General features: G+C 38.8%; 3 protein-coding genes across 3 annotated transcripts; all 3 read right to left on the reverse strand.

Annotated features, from left to right (window-relative positions):
* Positions 1 to 843: 843 nt before the first annotated feature.
* On the reverse strand, positions 844 to 1782 carry LOC118454629 (olfactory receptor 1M1-like). The gene has a single exon (XM_035910211.1). The coding sequence runs from the start codon at positions 1780 to 1782 to the stop codon at positions 844 to 846; it is 939 nt and encodes a 312-aa protein (XP_035766104.1).
* Positions 1783 to 12894: 11112 nt separating this feature from the next.
* Positions 12895 to 13833, reverse strand: LOC148098973 (olfactory receptor 7D11-like). Its single transcript, XM_087851722.1, has one exon. It carries the CDS (start codon positions 13831 to 13833, stop codon positions 12895 to 12897), a length of 939 nt encoding a protein of 312 aa, XP_087707848.1.
* Positions 13834 to 18736: 4903 nt separating this feature from the next.
* On the reverse strand, positions 18737 to 19675 carry LOC118454631 (olfactory receptor 4C12-like). The gene has a single exon (XM_035910213.2). It carries the CDS (start codon positions 19673 to 19675, stop codon positions 18737 to 18739), a length of 939 nt encoding a protein of 312 aa, XP_035766106.2.
* Positions 19676 to 21985: the final 2310 nt, after the last annotated feature.

Raw genomic sequence — 21985 nt, forward strand, 5'->3', positions numbered from 1 at the left:
CTGAAATGTCTGTGAAAATACAGCAGTATACTCTCTTAGCTATCTAAACTATGTAGGAGCCATTCATTCATTTTGATCATTTTTGAAATGTAATAAAAACTGATTGCTTTCAGGTATTAAATACTATCCTTAAATGGCCTGTATTTGTATAGCACTTTACTAATCCGTAAGGACCCCAAAGCGCTTTACACATCCAGTCATCCACCCATTCACACACACATTGGTGATGGCAAGTTACATTGTAGCAACAGCCACCCTGGGGCGCACTGACAGAGGCGAGGCTGCCGGACACTGGCGCCACCGGGCCCTCTGACCACCACCAGTAGGCAACGGGTGAAGTGTCTTGCCCAAGGACACAACGACCGAGACTGTTCAAGCCGGGGCTCGAACCAGCAACCTTCCGACTACAAGGCGAACTCTTGAGCCACGATCGCCCTTAGTTTCCAAACACCTGATCAGACACAACTGAAGGTCTGGAAACGAGCAAAAGTATTATTGAGGGAGTTCAAATAAATGATTACTAAAGTTGATTAGTTTTTGTTGATTAAAATATGATTGTTTACAGCATAGCAGGAAAAAGGCATACTGTTGCTCACAGACACAAAAACAGTTACACTAAAAACTTTTGTTCTAAATTTTGTATGATTTTAATTGAATAGTTAAGGTGCAAATATCTTGTGTAAGTAAAATAATTCTCACTTCTGTCCCAGAATCAAAGTGAATGGTTGGTGTTTCAACCATTTTGTAAAATAATGTTCTGAAAATTTACACCGACATCAGTTAGGGATATTTCTGTATTTATCTAAAAAATAAAAATAAAAAGCACACTCAGTTCACAAGATCTCAGTCATATGTGTGAAACTTTTTCAAAATCTTAAAGAGCTTTTGTTTAATTTCTTTTGTTCTAAGACAGTACACAAAAGGATTTACAAGACATGGACCGAGGACTGCACCAATTAATAAACCTTGGCGTTCCTCAAGAGTTAATACCACGCCAAACCTGGTGAAGATAATGCGCACAAACGGAGGACAGAAATGAACAATTACACAAATCAAGTGACTCACAAGAGTGCTCCCCATTTTCTTTTTTTCATTATTTGAAGATAATTTTACAAAAAGTAAGATTCCACAATATGAAAGACAAATGAAAACGAAAGTGAAAAAGAAAATAAAAAATGCTATAATGGCAGCGTCATTGAAATATTTTTCTGGGTTAACACAGGTTGTTCTTAACACAGCAGCAAAGTCACAGAAAGTGTACCTAAGCCTGGAGCTGCAGTGTGGGAGGGGGACAACTGTTGCAGGCATGTAACACATAAAAAAACAGTTAACGAACCACACGATAAATGTAAGAACAAGAACACGTGTGTTTGTTAAATAACTGTGATACTGGAAAGGATAAATTATTGCAATTAATCTATCCAATGCCATAACTGCTAAAACAAATGACTCCATCACTGTTCCCAAATGGAAAACAAACATTTGAATTAAACATGCCACATAGGATATAGTATTAACACCTGCGAGTAGAACCCCAATCATTGTTGGACTGCAACTGGAGGTGTACATTATATCAACAACAGCAAGGTTGCAAATCAGAAGATACATTGGTTTATGTAATCTCTTGTCAGAAATAATAAACATGATATTTGCCATATTGGCAAGAACAGCAAGAAAATAGGCTATTAGTATAACCACACCAACAGCAATAGGTCTACTGAGTGTGTCAAAACCACCTATAATAAAGTGTGTTATATTGATTGAAGCATTCTGTAAAGACATATTCCGTTTGGAAGTTGAAGAGGAGAAGAAAAAAGGCAAAGCAAATATTGATAAAATACGTGGTAAACCTTCTTTATCAGACTTCACAAAATCCTCTGAGCTCAGTCAAACAACTTTGCTTTTACTGGGACGTATTTGAACCTCTCATTTTAAGGCTTGTAAGAATAGTAAGTTTTGATTGGACAGCTCCTTCTTCCAATCAAATTAGACATAAGAATGTAAAATGTCTATATTGCATCAGATATTGCAAAAATATGATGTCATCCCCTAAATGACAGGATAAAGGTTGATTGGAAGTTAATGCTCACACACTTACAATAACCTGTATTTTGATTGTTTTCAGTGGATTTTGTCAAACCATTTGGATCAATTAAAAAAACAAAAGCTCAAAATGAAAGAAAGCTTGGTCAATGTAAATGTGTCCCACTACATCTCTCTAACACTACACCCTCTTAATGGCTAGTACAGATGGAGAAGATGGCGAGCCAACTTCATAAAGGAAAGTAACTTTGTGTCATGTTAACATGGCTGTCAAAAAAATGTACTGAGGGCTACTGTGCCTGTGTGCCAATTCAGTGGTTACAATAATACATTTTATTTAAAAGTGCCTTTCAAAACACTCAAGGACACTTTACAGAACAAATAATAAGCATTTAATGTGTGATTGTGTCATAAAGATGCTTGCGTATCCAATCGTATGCAACTTTATGAAACAGTCATTAGATTGCACAATTTGTTAAAGAGCAGTTACCTAAAACTGCAAAGAAGTCAATAATCTCTTTAATAATGTTACATCTTCTATTTGTATGGCTCTGGATACTCTGAAAAACAAAATCTAAAAACATAAGTACTTGACTGACTCATATAACTCATACGAAATGTCATATCAGTACTTAAGAACATTATTTAGCCAAAAAGTTTGTTGCTCTATAACAAAGCTCGCTATAAAGATATAAGATATATTTTTACTCATCGTATTAAAGAAAATAAGAACTCACGTGCAAACTTGGAAATCAAGCAAACAGTCTTTACAGTCAGCAAGTGAACTATATTCAAAGTGGGGGGGAAGGTCAGGGGCTCCAGGGATCCACGGCAAGTGGGGAGAAATGCACACTCGTCATTCGCTCCACTATCCTCGCTCCTCACACTCCACTCCTTCGTACACTTGCTCCGCTCTTGTACTCCGACACACTCCTCACAAACACACTACACTGCTCAGTCCAACACTCACGCTCAGGCATCCAGGAAAGGACTGGAGAGCACAGACTTACAGTTTTTCACGATTGCTAAGACACATTCCTGAAAAGCTGCTCTCCTTTTCCCCAAACTGTGAACACAAAACCCAGTTTTCAAGCTACATTCACAAAACCTCTGACTCTTCTTGCAAAACCAAACTTTCACCCCAAAACATTTCAATCTGTGCTCAAAACTGAACCATGCCGTCAAATCATGCTTGAAGTCAATCTAAATTATATACTCTACTGAGTACTCACTAAACACTACATAGAAAAAAGGAAAACACAATGCTCAGGACATAAAGCGGTAGAAATAAATGTTTATTTAGTCTAAATGTATGTTGCAAAACAAAATACCTGGGCATTTCTAACACTTGTACATAGAAAAGAGAATTTGCCAAAAAACAGAAATCCTGTGCATTTACATGTAGCAATTGTACGTAGAAATAAAGCACACAAATATAAAAATGAAGTACAAAGGAAAAAAGTGCATTACTCCGCCACAGCATCATTTCTCCATACTGGGTCAGGCCACAGGACTTCATCTACATCACAGGCCACATTTTCTCTGGCCTGGCAACGGGGGAAAAAAACCCTGGCATGCCATATCCAGGCTTGACATGCCTCCACACCCATGCCACCACAGGCCAGTTCCATGGCTTGCAGGAAATTTACCCTGGTGTAAGGTTGGCGTTCATATACCTTCCACCGCCACGAGGAGAAGAATTCTTCAATGGGGTTCAGGAAAGGGGAGCACAGTGGAAAGCAAAGATTGATAAAACCTTGGTTCATACTGAACCACTCCTTAACCTGGAGGCCCAAACATTGTCCCAAACAACAACATAGATGGGCTGCTCATCCTGCTGCCCTAACAGAGCATCTCACATGTGATTGAGGAAGATGAAGAGCTGGTGAGTGTTGAAGGGCCCTAAGTTGGCATGATGGTGGACAACACCATGATTGCTGATGGCAGCACACAATGTGACATTCCCACCACGCTGCCCAGGGACACCAACAATGGCACGTTGGCCAATCACACTACGGCCTCTCCTTCTTCTTTTGGTAAGATTAAACCCAGCTTCATCCATGTAGATGCATTCATGGAGTTTTTCCATTGCGTCCAGTTCAAAAACTCTCTGTAGAAATATATATGTATACATTTTTGTAAGGGATGTAGGCCAACTACAGTAAATCACTACTTACAGTAACCAACATTTATGTATCTGGATATATACAAACCTGTATATACTGGAATCTTTGCTCTTCGACTCTATCAGAGTTGCGTTCAAAGGGCACTTTGTACAGCTGTTTCATGCACGGTCTGTTGCGCTTGAGGACAGGAGTAGAGAGGCTGACACTGTCGATACTTTCAAAATGCACATTGTCCTCAATGATCCTCAGCTGAATTTCACGCAGTTTAATGGTGTTGTTCTCACAGACCATGTCGACAATTAGGGTCTCTTGGTGTGGGGAGAACATAGATGTCCTACCACCCCCATGTGGCAGTCTTTCAATTCTACAAAAAGAGAACATGCACTTCCAAAAATATATCCATGGAATAGGCCTACAAACAGTCAGACTAACCCTCCATTACAATACTACAGTACACTGGCACAGTGATGTACCTAAACATGTTTACTGTGTTACAGTATGTAGTACAGTCATTGTACATATGTAATTGCTGTCAACATTTACATACTATGATGTCAAAAAAGGTAACTACCTGTTCTCTTCTCTTAGAGAGACACGGTGAATCTACTGATGTTTGGTTGTACCCTTTGTCCGGCCTTCTTCATTGTCATACCATGGACAAGAACATGGTCAATCACAGTAGCTCTGATTTCATCTGATATTACTGTTCTTTGTCCTCAGTGACCACCTCAAACACCTTGACCTGCTCAACTTCCTCTCACACAAACTCCTCTTCTTGGATTTCTATCCATTGTAGTGCCTCACAAACCAGTGCTCTGGCTGATATGTACCCTCACATCATTAGCCACAAGTGTGATAAATTTTGAGTTGTTGTGTTCAACTGGTGACACCTGAGCTTTAATTGTGTTTGACTATTGCCACCTGTGCTCACCATTATGCAACACAGGTGCATCACAATGACAATGTGTTGCAAGATGTGTTTACACAGGGGGAAAGTGCTTATGGTTAAGCCAAAAGAGTGACTGATTCAATAAGTGGGATCAGGCAACTGAAAACTTTGGTTCAGACGGAGTTCGCATGGAGGCAGGACCCAAACACAGACTCAATACGCCAATTCAATTTCAATTAAATGTTCTTTATATAGCGCCAAATCACAACAATAGTTGCCTCAATGTGCTTTATATTGCACAATAGATCGTACAATAATAGATACAGAGAAAAACCCAACAATCATATGACCCCCTATGAGCAAGCACTTTGGCGACAGCGGGAAGGGAAAACTCCCTTTTAACATGAAGAGTACGAACAGGTATGAGCAGGTACGATTCAATGTGTGAGAAAGGTGACTGGAAAGGAAAAAATCAATGCATCATGGGAATCCCCCGGCAGCCTACATCTATTGCAGCATAACTAAGGGAGGATTCAGGGTCACCTGGTCCAGCCCTAACTATATGCTTTAGCAAAAAGGAAAGTTTTAACCCTAATCTTAAAAGTAGAGATAGTGTCTGTCTCCCGACTCCAAACTGGAAGCTGGTTCCACAGAAGAGGGGCCTGAAAACTCAAGGTTCTCCCTCCCATTCTGCTTTTAAATACTCTAGGAACAACAAGTAAGCCTGCAGTGCGAGAGCAAAGTGCTCTAATTGGGTGATATGGTACTACAAGGTCATTAAGATAAGATGGGGCCGTTTATTTAAGCAGGGTTTTGAATTCAATTCTGGATTTAACAGGGAGCCAATGAAGGGAAGCCAATACTGGAGAAATATGCTCTCTCTTTCTAGTCACTGTCAGTACTGTTGCTGCAGCATTTTGGATTAAGTGGAGGTTTTTCAGGGAGGTTTTAGGACATCCTGATAATAATGAATTACAGTAGTCCAGCCTGGAAGTAATAAATGCATCAACTAGTTTTTTAGCATCACTCTGAGACAGGATATTTCTCATTTTAGAGATGTTGCGCAAATGGAAGAAAGCAGTCTTACATATTTGTTTAATATGTGCATTGAAGGACATGTCTTGGTCAAAAATGTTCCTCACAGGTTCCTCACAGTGTTACTGGAGGCCAAGGCAGTGCCATCCAGAGTAAGAATCTGGTTAGATACCATATTTCTAAGATTTTCAGGGCCGAGTACAATAACCTCAGTTTTGTCTGAATTAAGAAGCAGAAAGTCAGCGGCCATCCAGGTCTTTATGTTTTTACGACATTAGTGCAGTTTAACTAATTGGTGTGTGTTATCTGGCTTCATGGACAGATAGAGTTGGGTGTCATCAGCATAGCAGTGAAAATGTGCACTATGTCTTCTAATGATACTGCCTAAGGGAAGCATGTATAATGTAAACAGAATTGGTCCTCGCACTGAACCCTGTGGAACACCATAACTGACCTGTGCGTGAAGAGGACTCTCCATTTACTTACTCAGAAAGATCAATTGCAGAAAAAGAGTCTAAATGAATATCAATGGTACTGAAAGTAGCTGTAAATAATGTTACATCTGTGGGATGATTATTGGTAATTTTTTCTCTAATGATTAAAATTTTATTTGTGAAGAATTTCATGAAGTCATTACTAGTTAACATTAAAGGGATGGTTGGCTCAAAAGAGCTCTGACTTTTTGTCAGCCTGGCTACAGTGCTGAAGAGAAACCTGGGGTTGTTCTTATTTTCTTCAATCAGTGACGAATAGTAAGATGTTCTAGCTTTACGGAGGGCTTTCTTATAAAGAAACAAACTATTTCTCCAGGCTAAATGATAATCTTCTTAATTTGTGACACGCCATTTCCCCTCCAGCTTATCTGCTTATCAGCTATCTGCTTTAGGCTACGTGTTTGAGAATTATACCACGGAGTCAGGTACTTCTGATTTGAGGCCTTAGTTTTCACAGGAGTTACAGTATCCAGAGTCGTACGTAGTGAGGAGGTAAAATTATTAACAAGATGATCGACCTCTGTTGGCGTAGCGTTGAGGTAGCTGCTCTGCTTTACGTTGGTACAGTGCATTGAAGATGATAATAGTGGGTGGATTATATTCTTAAACTTAGTTATAGCGCTTTCAGAAAGACATCTACTGTGATGAAGTCTACTTTCCACTGCTGTGTAATCAATTATTGTAAATGTAAATGTTATCAGGAAATGATCAGACAGGAGAGGGTTTTCAGGAAATACTGTTAAATGTTCAGTTTCTATGCCATATGTTAACACAAGATCTAGAGTGTGGTTAAAGTGGTGGGTGGGTTCTTTTACATTTTGAGAGAAGCCAATTGAGTCTAATAACAGATTTCCATGTTGAGGCTGTCATTTTTTGCATCTACATGAATGTTAAAATCCCCCACAATAATTATTTTACCTGAGCTCAGCACTAAATCAGATAAAAAGTCTGAGAAATCAGACAGAAACTCTCTGTATGTGTCACAATATGGCTGTGTGCAGGCAAGAGTAGGACCCAAACGCAAACTCGCAGAGACAAAAAGTAAACTCAAAAAACACAGCTTTATTGCTGGCGTGGAGTGGGACACAAAAAACAATACAAAACTAAACTAAACTGGGAAAACTAAAGCACAAGGAGCCACAGGGACAAATCACACAGCTATGAGGGAGGACGCAACACTGACAAAGAGAAACATGGGGCTTAAATACACTGAGGGATAACGAGGGGGAATGAGCCACAGGAGGAGAGCACAGCTGGGAGTAATTAGGCAGGACGAGACAAGGGAAGCAAAACTAGAAACATTAACATAGGACAGACTGTGAAAGTAAAACAGGAAACACACTGATGGAACTCAAGACATGTAAACTTAACAGACTGGGGAGACAGAATATAGGGACCTGAAACATGGAACAGAAAGGCAAAGTAGACACAACATGAACATAACAACGCCACAGGGGAAGAGTAAAACAAAATGCAGGAACACAGGACCTCTTTCAAAATAAAATGGGAAACATAATGAAACGCAAACATGACAACATAAGAAACACAGACATGAAGCACATGAAGGACAAGGGAGACTTAACAGGGGTTGGATACACAAGGGGAATCTAATAAACAAATGAACTTAGATAACCTAATGAACAAAATAAACTCAAACTTTAAACGCTGGGTCAAAAGACCCAGGATCATGACAGTATGGCCCAGGTGGACGATAGATGGTAACAAGTAAGACTGGTTTCTGAGTTTTACAGCTGGGGTTGGCAAGGCTAAGCATCAGGCTTTCAAATGATTTAAAAGTCTGTCTTGGTTTTTCGTTGATTAATAGGCTGGTGTGGAAAATTGCTGCCACACCGCCCCCTCGGCATGCGCTTTGAGATTTCTGGTAGTTAGAATGACTCGGGGGTGTTGATTCATTTAAACTAACATAATCATCCTGCTGCAACCAGGTTTCTGTAAGGCAGAGTAAATCAATTTGTTGATCAATTGTCATGTACTAACAGAGACCTGGAGGAGAGAGAACTAATATTTAATAATCCACATTTCACTGTTTACTCTTTGGTTCAGATGTGGATACTGTATTGTTCTTTCTTTGTGATTTTTTATGTTTAAAGTTGTTTATTGATGGTTTTTAGTTTGTTTTTTGTCTGTTTGGGAGCTGACACAGTCTCTATGGAGATGGGTTTTGGGGGGATAACAGGAGAGAAGCTGCAGAGAGGCATGTAAGACTGCAACTCTGCTTCCTGGTCCCAACTCTGGATAGTCATATTTTGGGGGGTTTAATAAAGTTGTCCATATTTCTAGAAATGAAAGCTGCTTCATCCAAAGTGGGATGGATGCCGTCTCTCCTAACAAGACCAGGTTTCCTCCAGAAGGTTTGCCAATTATCTATGAAGCCCACATCGATTTTTGGACACCACTCAGACAGCCAGCAATTTAAGGAGAACATGCGGCTAAACATGTCACTCCTGGTCTGATTTGGGAGGGGACCAGAAAAAACTAGAGTCTGACACCGTTTTGGCAAAGTTACACACCGATTCAATATTGATTTTAGTGACCTTTGATTGGTGTAACTGGGTGCCATTACTGCCGATGTGAGTTATGAGTTTACTGAATTTACGTTTACCCTTAGCCAGCAGGTTTAAATTTCCCTCAATGTTGTCTGCTCTGGCCCCGGGAAGACAATTGACTATGGTTGCCGGTGTCTCTAGCTTCACATGTCTGAGAACAGAATCACCAATTACCAGAGTTTGACCCCCGGCGGGTGTGTCGCCGAGTGGGGAAAAATGGTTAGACACATGAACAGGTTGGTGGTGTACCTGTTCATGTAGGTACACCACCAAACTAGTGCTTAAACAGAAGCCCTTGTTTGCTTCTGTTTAAGACTATGCTTCCTCCTGAAAACAGTAAAGACACAGTGAGTGAATACTTTGGCTATAAATTAGATAGTGAGTACACAGAAAGTGTGCTTCGGATGAAGCACGTGAAGATTATGCTATGAAAAAAATAATGTATCTAAGAGTTTTTAATTAAATTGCTAAGCAGATAAGCCACTCAAAAACACCACCGTGTTTGAGCAGGAACAGGAAGTGATACTCTACCGCAAAGAGAGTGAACACCAAGTGACAGAGCCACCCTGTCACTTGTCCTCACCAGTGGTTAGGTGGCGTTGTTGTTCTGCAAGTATGAGTCGTGAGCGCCCCAGCTGCATGGACTGTTCTCCCTTTTCACCATCACCATATACGTGTGTGTCTGGGTTTGGACATTCCGTCACCGGGCAGTGAGCCCACAGGTGCCAGCGGCTCCCAGAAACCACGACCCCGCATGTGCCGGCGAGCCTGGAGGCATTCATCCACCCGGATGCATAGGGTCATGAGAGCATATAGAGAAAATTGCAGTTCACGCATAATTAGCTCATCCTCACACATTATTTAGGAGAGTGCTTTTGATAGCTTCTGACCTGTTTCTTCGGCCAGTATCCAAAAATTAATTGAAAGGTCGGACATGCTCCGCTTACCTTGCTTGAGGTTTAGTAATTTGTGAGAGGCTGCCGTTGCTATGGATTCCTTGTCAAAAACATTCTTAAATTTAGCCAAAAAATCTGAGTAAGAGATTTCAAGGTTAGTAAGTATAATGACTTGTGCTCACTTCAGTGCAAGGTCGCGCAATAACTGGACGAAAAAGGCAAGTTTAGCTCCGTCATCAGAGGTGCCACTATTGGTGAAACAGAAGCAAACATTATGTTAAGAATCCTGCACATTTATCCAACTCACCACTAAAAGGTGAAATATGTAAAAATGTGTAAAATATATATGGTTTCTGTTTATGTAATCAAAAAGGTTCAATTAACTCCTTTGTTGTTATCTGAAATAATATTAATGTTATATTAAACGCACTTGTTGTCAGCTGCAAAACAATATAAAATGCACAGCAAAATGTACTGAGGTCCATGCAGGAGTTTTATATTAAGACATCCCACGACATGAAGGACAGCAGGAAAAACACTGATGCCCATGACAGTAATGTCTTAATCTTTGTTCTAGGACATCACATGAAACTCAAACTACATATTTCCATTCAAGTACGCATGAGAGATATGTGTTTCGAAATGACAGGGAGCATCTAGAACACGTGCAGCAGGCGCAAAAAATGACGCACATGCAGAGTGCAGGAAGCCAACGCAACACAAATTTTGAGCTATTTGCTCCAGCTAGTGGTCAATGCAGTGCTTGGAATGTGTGCCATGTCTGATGTGAAAGGGCCTTAAGAATGACATTAAATGTAAATTACTTTTGTACTCTGTACTGTTGTTTGACTCCTTTGCAAAGGTAAATAAAAGACAACTTGGTTATGCGCATCTTGATTTAGATTAGAATGCCTCAACCCCATCAATCCATTTTCTTCTACTTATCTAAAAGTCTGGAGCATATCCCAGCCACAACAGGGCAAAGAATGCCCTGGACTGGTTGTGAGTCACAGTGGCTGACACAGAGAGAAAGACAACTCCATATATATTTTCATACTTGTGGCCAATTTAGAACCAATATTACCAATAATTAACTTTCCATGCAAGTTTTCTTGACTGTGGGAGAAAGCTGCAGTACCATAGAGAATTCCTCCAGGCACAGGGAGAACATGAAACCTTTAACCGGAAAGACCCCAGCGGGCTGGTTGAATTGAATTTAATTGGCTCACAACATTTATTACTTACTTGACTACTTGACTTTGCTTGTTTTTATCCTGATAACAGCAATTTATTTTTCAGACATCCTGTCCTTGTTTCAGGGACTTTGAGTCATTCTGTGCTCCAGATGGATTAATTATATTAAAAACTTTAATCACGTTAATCACAACGACAGCGTTAACGTTGATAGCCCTAGTTTGTTTGTTTGTTTTGGATTTTTTTTTTTTTAATTTTGCGAGCTGGTTATTAGGTGCTCCAGCCAGCCAGAGAATGACCCGCCGTCCCGCCCCTCTCCTTCCTGTGTAGCAAGCAGCAGGCGCACCTCGTAAATGGAGGGCGTCCTTACTCCTCTCAAATGGGCAATAGAAAACTGTTCGGTGCCCATGCAATCCCCAAAATACGCTGGCATGTTGTCAAGGCAGCATGGGTGCGAGCAACTTTTTTTTTTTTTTTGCCGATGCCATGATGCCGCCCCTACCACGATGCCGCCCTGGGCAATGGCCCATGTCGCTTATATCAAAAACCGCCACTCGCTGCTTCTGTAAACATTTTTTAAGTAATTTACAAATTTGTTTAAAAAACAAAACAATTTCACAATTTCCCCAAATAAGAAAACAAATAGATAAAATCATACATTTTCAAAAGCCTGTTATGTGTATAACAGAGGCTGTGTATAAGGCTTCAAAAATCTGTTACAAATGTGTCTTTGTGTCTGACCTTATTGCATATCTATGTGTAGAAGTTTCCTTTTCAGGGGTGGAAAACTATGGGAAGAGACTATATAGAAAAATGAATAACTGTCTGTTGCAGGCAATTTACTGCATATTGGGCTCAATTTATCGACAGAAACGTGTCTTATTTTAGACATGTAGCTGTAAGAGTTGTTGCTAGCAGTGCTAAGGCATTTGGAATGAGAGGAGGATGTTACCAATACAAAAAAGCAAATTCTTTTACTGGAAGCCAAGTTACTTGTGTCATTTCTTCCAGGTGTGCCCACACAGAGCAACTTTTTTTGATCGTTTGATGTCTTTTTGATATAGGATTACTTAACAAACAAAACTGAAATGTCTGTCAAAATACAGCAGTCCACTAGCTTAGGTATCTAAACTATGTTAGGCTGGTGTTGGAGCCATTCATTCATTTTTGAAATGCAGTAAAAACTGATTGTTGCTTTCAGGTATTAAATACAATCCTTAGTTTCCAAAACACATGATCAGACACAACTGAAGGTCTTGAAACAAGCAAAAGAATTACTGAGGGAGTTCAAATAAATAATTACTTTTTTTTTTTAGTTTTTCTTGATTAAAATATGATTATTTACAGCATAGCAGGAAAAAAACATACTGTTGCTCACAGACACATAAACAGTTTAACTAAATTAAAAACAAAATCAAAAACTTTTGTTCTAAATTTTGTATGAAGTGAATTGAATAGTTAAGGTAAGGAAAATATCTTGTGTAAAACCGACAAGTAGAATAATTCTCATGTCTCATGTCATGTCTTCTGTGCCAGAATCAAAGTGAATGGTTGGTGTTTCAAACATTTTGTGAAATAATGTTCAGTAAATTTACACCAACATCTGTTTATCTACAAAAAAAAAAATAAGCACACTCAGTTCACAAGATTTTAGTCAGATGTGTTAAACTTTTTGAAAATCTTAAAGAGCTTTTGTTTAATTTCTTTTGTTCTAAGACAGTACACAAAGGGATTTACAAGACATGGACCGAGGACTGCACCAATTACTAAACCTTGGCGTTCCTCAAGAGTTAATACCACACCCACCCTGGTGAACATAATGCGCACAAATGCAGGACAGTAATGAACGATTACACAAATTAAGTGACTCACAAGAGTGCTCCCCATTTTCTTTTTTTCATTATTTGAAGATAATTTTACAAAAAGTAAGATTCCACAATATGAAAGACAAATAAAAACGAAAGTGAAAAAGAAAATAAAAAATGCTGCAATGGAAACTTCATTGAAATATTTCTCTGGGTTAACACAGGTCGTTCTTATTACAGCAGCAAAGTCACAGAAGCTGTATTTCAGCCTTGAACTGCAGTGTGGGAGGGGGACAACTGTTGCAGGCATATAAAACACAAAACACCAGGCAACGAACCACATGATAAATGTAAGAACAAGAACACGTGTGTTTGTTAAATAACTTTGATACTGAAAAGGATAAATTATTGCAATGAATCTATCCAATGCCATAAATGCTAAAACAAATGACTCCATCGATGTTCCCAAATTGAAAACACACATTTGAATTAAACATGCCACATAGGATATAGTATTAACACCTGCGAGTAGAACCCCAATCATTGTTGGACTGGAACTGGAGGTGTACACTATATCAACAACAGCAAGGTTGCAAATCAGAAGATACATTGGTTTATGTAATCTCTTGTCAGAAATAATAAACATGATATTTATCATATTGGCAACAACAGCAAGAAGATAGATTATTAGTATAACCACACCAACAGCAATAGGTCTACTGAGTGTGTCAAAACCACCTATAATAAAGTGTGTTACATTGATTGAAGCATTCTGTAAAGACATATTCTGTTTGGAAGTTGAAGAAAAAGAAGAAGAGAAAAAGCAAAGCAAATATGGATAAAGTATGTGGTAAATTTTCTTTAATATCAGATTTCACACCTCTGAGCTCAGTCAAACACCTTTGCTTTTACTGAGCAGTATTTAAACTTCTCTCTTTAAGGCTTGGAAGAACAGTATGTTTTGATTGGATAGCTCCCTCTTCCAGTCAAATTAGACATAAGAATGTGAAATGTCCATATTGCATCAGATTGCAAAAAGATGATATCATCCCCGCAAAATCTCCTTGTAAATGTTCACATGCTTACAATAACCTTTATTTTGTTTGTTTTCAGCAGACTATTTAGATCAATTAAACAAAAAACAAAAGCACAAAATGAAATCCAGGTTCATGTTAAAAGTGTCCCACTACATCTCTTTAACACTACAACCTCTTCAAGACTAGGATGGAGCTAATATTAGCAGGAAGTTAAATTATTTTATTGCATTTTCTGGAGAAGAAAAAATGTTAGAAAACTTTTAGGCAGCTTTCACAGTGAAACTTTGGTCTATGTAGCTATATATTTTTGCTAGTAAACACCCTTAAAGTGTAGCTTTGTGCTGGAACTGTTATAGATGTAGAAGATGGAGAGCTACCTTTATAAAGTCAAGTAACTTTGTGTCATGTTAACATGGCTGTGAAAAATTGTACTGAGGGCTACTGTGCCTTTGTGCCAATTCAGGGTTAGCATAGGTAGACCGGGTCATTTTAAAGCAGCAACAACATAAAGGCCAAAAGTGAGCGGCCGTTAAATGGCTGTTAATTTGCCAGAAGACCAGAGGAAAGAGTAGTGTGGAAAGCTGCTCATACAGAGTGTGTAAAAGCCTGTATCAGTAAAACGCAAAGCAAGGTGCATGCGTGGGACCTCATTTTTGTCACTCAAGAAGTACCAAAGGCTGGCACTGTATCCCAGATACTCTGGCTGCTCAACTACCTCTCAACACTTCCACTGAGCTCCCCTCCTCAGTGCCCCCTGAGCTCGGACCTGCAAGTAAGAAGAACAAACTCACCAGGAAAGTCCTTTCTGTTATCTGCTCCTTACCTCATAACAATAACAGCTTCTCCATCTTCTTGCAGACCCTTCCTCGTTTCTCTGTTCCTCGTTGCCACTCTCCCCTCCGTTATCCAGCCCTCATGACCCCCTCTCCAGTGCCAGTCAACTTGTTGTCCCCTTTAGTTATTCCAACCCCAGATCCCCTCTACCCTGTGATTATTGGAGTTCAATAAATCTCAGTAAAAAGTTTTCCCGTGTGTCTGCTTTTGAGTCCACTCCTTGGGAAAACCACTCGGTTTATGACAGCAGGTCCCTGGAACAACATCCAAGATTTCTATCAAGAAGTGCACAGTTGTAGGAACAGGAAAGATTCTACGCAGGGTCCTCAAACATTTGATGTGTGATTGTGTCATAAAGTTCCTTGCATATTTGAGTGAAAGCAACTTTATGAAACAATCTTAGATTGCACAATTTTTTAAAGAGCAGCTACCTAAGCCCGCAAATAAGTCGATAACCTCTTTAATAGTGTTGCATCCTCACTTTGTATGGCTCTGGATCAGGGTCTCAAACTCAAATGAGCCGCGGGCCACTTCTGGCACCATCATCTCATTGGAGGGCCACTTTTGTGTCCAAGTAGTACAAAAAAACAAACACAAAAACACCCACTAATATTTCCTAAATTGTAGTGTTTTGTTTGTTTTCTTTAATTCCAAATATTGTGTACCAAGACCAAATTGCACACTTGAACGCATTTTTTTTTCTCACTCTTAACTATCTGAAGCCTTTCAGTTTCATTTGTCATATGCAAGTTAGCCAGTGTTGGGAAGTTTACTTTTAAAATGTATTCCACTATAGATTACAAAATACATTACCCAAAATGTATTTTGTAACGTATTCCGTTACGATACTCAATCAGAGCAACGTATTCTGAATACTTTGGATTACTTAATATATTATAATGCTTTTTACAACTACATGAATGTACTATTGCTGTGTGATTTACTGTTATTACTGAAGGTTACTTGCCATACCAATACCAACTAGATTTTTAAATCTTAATATAAAATGAGTAACAGTAGGGTGGACAATAGGTAAGGCTGCACTTTTTGCAGCGATCTCATATAGAAAACTATTCCACGCGAGTATAAAACAGGTCCACGGCTCCGAACTGTAAAGGCATAAAACCGTAAAGAGATCTCTGGCTAATATGTTGGGTACCGTGTCGGGCTCATAGCCGAAAACTGGCTTTACCTTGTTGTCTGGGTCAGCTTTGTATGTGTATATATATACGAATACATATATATATATATATATATATATATATATATATATATATTTACATGCTTCCATCTCCCGTTTCTGGTTGGTGACATCTCTTACTTTTTGACTCATTTTCTCCCTCTCTCGCTCACAGACACATAACGGATATGGCAGTCCAGTCTCCATGCAGCACGGACTACACTGCCCGAGGCTACATTTTTTAGGGCTATGCCTGTAACACTCTGCCTATTGCCTTTATATTAAATCATTTTTGTGAATAATTTTTAAAAATATTTCTTCACGTCATTATGCGGGCCGCAAGTAGAGGTGACATGGGCCGCGACATAGAGACAGACATGAGAGCCTCTTAATGCGTGTTTTGTTTGGGTTTCCACTGAACTACCAAAATAAACAGCTCTGTCTGGCCAGACACGTGGCAGCACTTTTGCTACAATTCTGTTTGTATTTAACAAAATAAAAATGCAGGCATAAGCGTACACATTAGTTTTCGACTGCAAGTGAAAATTGTTTTCTTTCCAAATAAATCTGTCACTGAACTAACACAGCCAATCCCTCAACATGTTTGCACTCTTGTTACCTCGGCCAGGTCCGCGGCTCCAAACCGTGGTAAGGAGACCTTTGGCTAATACTTTGGGTTCCGTGTCGTGCTCGTAGCTGGGAACTAGCATTACTGTCTGGGTCAACTTTGCTAGCGAGAGACAGAGAGAGGCTTTGAAAGGCTGCTCCAGCAGAACTTTATTGTTTCGGAGGAAAACACGAACACAGTGTACAGTCGAGTCTTAATGCCTTACTTACAACTGGGCTCATCAGGCACTCTTTTTGGCTGCAGTGGTTATTTTTATATTTACGTTTCCATCTCCTGTTTCTGGTCAGTAGCACCTCGTACTTTTCTCCTTTTTCTCCCTCCCTCACGCTCACACACAGCGGGAGGGGTGGTCCCATATGTTCTCCTTTCAGCACGGACTACACCGCCCATGAGGCTACAGTCTTAAAGGGCCATGCCTGTAACACTACCGTCATATTAAATCATTTTTCTTATAATAATTTTTAAAAAATATTTCTTCACATCAATATGCAGGCTGCAAGTAGAGATGACGTGGGCCACAAATGGCCCGCGGGCCGTGAGTTTGAGACCCCTGCTCTGGATACTGTGAAAAACAAAGTCTTAAATCAGAAGTACTTGACTCCCTCGTATAACTATGAAATGCATAGCTGTAGCAGATAGCAGATATATAACAAAGCCATTTGTAAAGCTAAGGCATGCTTATTATTCATCATATTAAAGAAAATAAGAACTGCACTTGGTTTCTCTTCAGCACTGCACCCAAACTGAAAAGAGTAAGCTGTGTTAACCAAGTATTCTTTTAACCGTAGCTAGTAATGATTTTATTAGTTTCTTCACTAAATTTTACAAAAATTATAATAACTGTCTCACAGATGTATCATTACGTCCAGCAACTTCCATTACTATTGATATTTATATAGTCTTAATCTGTGATTGATGCTTGTTCAGTAAACACTTCCTTAAACCATCAATGTATCTATAAGATTCCATTAGATTCAAAGACCTACCATTAAATATTGTTCCATTCCAAATAATAGGGCCATCTCTATTAATGGTCTATGTGCCACAGGCTTCAAGGTAGCGGTAATTAAAACATTAATCACAAAGCCATCACCTGACCCAGCTACCTTAGCTAATTATATTTCAATTTACAACTTTATTTTATGTAAACAATTCTTCAAAGAGTAGTTTTAAAAGAGCCAAATGACCATTTGTTAGAGGAATGATTTTTTTTTTGAAGAAGCAATTTAATGCATATTAAGCTGAATATATCACCAAAAACGTGTCTCTTATTTTGTCAATGCAGATGTAAGAGTTGCTGCTAGCAGTGCTAAGCTATTTGGCAGAGAGGGTGATGTTATCAGTACGAGCAAGGATCTTGCCAAGTTACTCGAGTCACTTTTTCAAGATGTGCCCACACAATGTAGCTTTATTTGTTGTTTATTTTACGTCTCTCTGATGTATAATCATTTAACAGACCAAACTGAAATGTCTGTCAAAATGTAGCAGCCATGTCAACTATGTTAGGCTGTTTTTGGAGACATTCATTCATTTTGATCATTTTTGAAATGTAATAAAAACTCATTGCTGGTTTCCAAAAACACATGATCAGACACAACTGAAGGTCTGGAAACAAGCAAAAGAATTATTGAGGCAGTTCAAATAAATAATTGCTAAAGCTGATTAATTTTTGTTGAATAAAATATGATTATTTACAGCGTAGCAGGAAAAAACATACTGTTGCTCACAAACACAAAAACAGTTTCAGTAAATTTAAAAAAAAATCAAAACCTTTTTTTCTAAATTTTGTATTTTTTTATTGAATAGTTAAGGTGCAAATATCTTGTGTAAAACCCACAAAGTAGAATAATTCTCACTTCTGTGCCAGAATCAAAGTAAATGGTTGGTGTTTCAAACATTTTGTGATAAAATGTTCAGAAAATTTACACCAGCTTCTGTTAAGGCTATTACTGTATTCATCTTAACAAAAAAAAAAAGAGAAAAAAAAAGTCACACTCTTCACAAGACTTTAGTCAGATGTGTGAAACTTTTTGAAAATCTTATAGAACTTTTGTTTAATTTCTTTTGTTCTAAGACAATACACAAAAGGATTTACAAGACATGGACCGAGGACTGCACCAATTAATAAACCTTGGCGTTCCTCAAGAGTTAGTACCACACCGAACCTGGTGAAGATATTGCGAACAAATGCAGGACAGTAATGAACAATTACACAAATTAAGTGACTCACAAGAGTGCTCCCCATTTTCTTTTTTTCATTATTTGAAGATAATTTTACAAAAAGTAAGATTCCACAATATGAAAGACAAATAAAAATGAAAGTGAAAAAGAAAATAAAAAATGTTACAATGGCAACTTCATTGAAATATTTTTCTGGGTTAACACAGGTTGTTCTTAAAACAGCAGCAAAGTCACAGAAAGTGTACCTGAGCCTGGAGCTGCAGTGTGGGAGGGGGACAACTGTTGCAGGCATATAAAACACAAAACACCAGGCAACGAACCACACGATAAATGTAAGAACAAGAACACGTGTGTTTGTTAAATAACTTTGATACTGGAAAGGATAAATTATTGCAATGAATCTATCCAATGCCATGACTGCTAAAACAAATGACTCCATTGTTGTTCCCAAAGCGCCAACACACATTTGAATTAAACACTCCACATAGGATATAGTCTTAACACCTGCGAGTAGAACCCCAATCATTGTTGGACTACAACTGGAGGTGTACATTATATCAACAACAGCAAGGTTGCAAATCAGAAGATACATTGGTTTATGTAATCTCTTGTCAGAAATAATAAACATGATATTTATCATATTGGCAACAACAGCAAGAAGATAGATTATTAGTATAACCACACCAACAGCAATAGGTCTACTGAGTGTGTCAAAACCACCTATAATAAAGTGTGTTACATTGATTGAAGCATTCTGTAAAGACATATTCCGTTTGGAAGTTGCAGAAGAAGAAGAAGAGAAAAAGCAAAGCAAATCTGGATAAAATACGTGGTAAATCTTCTTTATCAGACTTCACAGACACCTCTGAGCTCAGTCAAATACCTTTGCTTTTACTGGGCAACATTTAAACTTCTCATTTTAAGGCTTTGGAAGAACAGTAAGTTTTGATTGGAGAGCTCCCTCTTCCAGTCAAATTAGTCTATATTGCATCAGATATTGCAAAAAGATGATATAGAATACAGGGTGGGCCATTTATATGGATACACCGTAATAACATGGGAATGGTTGGTAATATTAAAGTCCTGTTTGTGGCACATTAGTATATGTGAGGGGGAAAACTCCTCAAGATGGGTGGTGACCATGGTGGCCATTTAGAAGTCGGCCATCTTGGATACAACTTTGGTTTTTTTCAATAGGAAGAGGGTCATGTGACACATCAAACTTATTGGTAATGTCACAAGAAAAACAATGGTGTGCTTGGTTTCAACATAACTTTATTCTTTCATGAGTTATTTACAAGTTTCTCTTTGTTCACAGCCATTGACATGTCGAAGAGGTTAACATGTGAGGAGTGGATCGAAATTGTGTTGATATCTGGTGAACGCAGTAACTGGATTATTGCAGCAGATTTCAATGCAAGAAACCCTACGAGACCACCCATCTCCCATGCTACAGTTAGCAAACTGCTTGCTAAGTTTCGTGAAACTGGTTCAGTGTTGGATTTGCCAAAATGTGGACGCAAGAAAACTGTCACTAAAGAAGAAACATCAGTGGCTGTCCTAGCTTCATTCAGCAAGAGCCCACAGCGTAGCACTCGCCGCATGTCACTGGAGAGTGGAATTAGTCGAACATCCCTTCGGCAGATATTAGCTACTCACAAATTGCACCCTTACATCTCCAGCTACTTCAGAATCTCAACGAGGATGAACCAGATCGGCGTACAGAATTTGCAGAATGGGCAAAACAAAAATTGGAACAGGACCCTCAGTTCATGCAGAAGATTTTGTTCAGTGATGAGGCAAACTTTTATGTGAATGGTGAAGTTAACAATCAAAACCACCGCTATTGGTCTGACACTAACCCACATTGGATGGAGCCCTCCAAGACTGTTGGAACAACAAAAGTGATGGTTTGGTGTGGTATATGGGGTACAACGATAGTGGGTCCATTCTTCATCAATGGTAACCTCTTCTGTTTCAAACAGCATTAACAAATTTCACAAATCAGTATTGAGCTTTGCCAAACGACCTTTGGCTTATCAGACAAAGTAAAAGAATTTGAGAATTAAATATCATATCCACTTATAAACAGCAGCAGGTTTTTCATGTGCTCAAAGCAATGGTCACTTTTCTTTGAGCTTCTCCAGTGGTCAGCCAAAAACACACTGGCTCTTTCTTTTTTATACATGAGCATAAAAGGCAATACAAGGCAAAACAAAGCTGAAAACTATCCCAAAGAGACCTTAAAGGGACAGACTGTAGAAACAAAAACAGGTACAAATTGAGGCTACAATTTTGCAGGCCTGACTACTTATCATTACCGGTGCTACCTGTTGAAGTTCAGAATCTGACTGCTGGGCTGTGGTCAGCATGCACTCAACTTTAGCTTCACTGTTGGTTTTTGGCTAGCTTCATGTTAGCATGCCGTCTGTGCAGATGTTTCTAAAGGGCCAAGGTTATGTTAGCAGCCAAAGAACCAAAGAACCTTTGCAGCAATACATAATGACATGATTGTAACTCTAATGTATTTGTTTAATGTAGTACAGTAACATCTAAAATTACTGCATTACTGATAAATATAATGTGATTACAGTAACATGTAATACCTTGCCGTCATAAATGGCACATTTTATTTATATAGCAGCAAATTACAACAGCACATCACTTTCAAAAGTCGATCACTGTTATCTGGTCCACTCTAATGATATTATATATCACTGATATGATACTTTTAGTAAGAAAACTTTCTTTAGGTTTCTCATTTTTTAGGTCATGTGAAGGCTATAGGTGTAATATACAGTTAACTGTTGTTGTGTTCAGCTGCTGGTTAACAATCAAAAAAAGTTTTGTCTTTGGGGCAAAGAAACATGTTGCCTCAGTCTACAGATGCTCAGAAGCAACAACACAAATGAGCTACCCAAGGGAGCTAATTACCATCTTATGGCAACAGTGGTCTCATGTGTGTAATTAAAGTGTGTGTCTTCTATGTTTGTCTTTGCTCCTCACCGTATTCTATTCTCAAAACACTCTTATGCAATGTTGTTTTCACCTGAACAGCCGTGGTTATTTTTAGGTT

Source organism: Neolamprologus brichardi, chromosome 14 (assembly GCF_056152115.1).
Source record: "Neolamprologus brichardi isolate AB-2024 chromosome 14, ASM5615211v1, whole genome shotgun sequence".
Classification (NCBI taxonomy): Eukaryota; Metazoa; Chordata; class Actinopteri; order Cichliformes; family Cichlidae; genus Neolamprologus; species Neolamprologus brichardi.

Bases quoted from the DNA above. Each gene is read 5' to 3' on its own strand.
- LOC118454629 (XM_035910211.1), bottom strand. From the start codon at position 1,782: ATGTCTTTACAGAATGCTTCAATCAATATAACACACTTTATTATAGGT.
- LOC148098973 (XM_087851722.1), bottom strand. From the start codon at position 13,833: ATGTCTTTACAGAATGCTTCAATCAATGTAACACACTTTATTATAGGT.
- LOC118454631 (XM_035910213.2), bottom strand. From the start codon at position 19,675: ATGTCTTTACAGAATGCTTCAATCAATGTAACACACTTTATTATAGGT.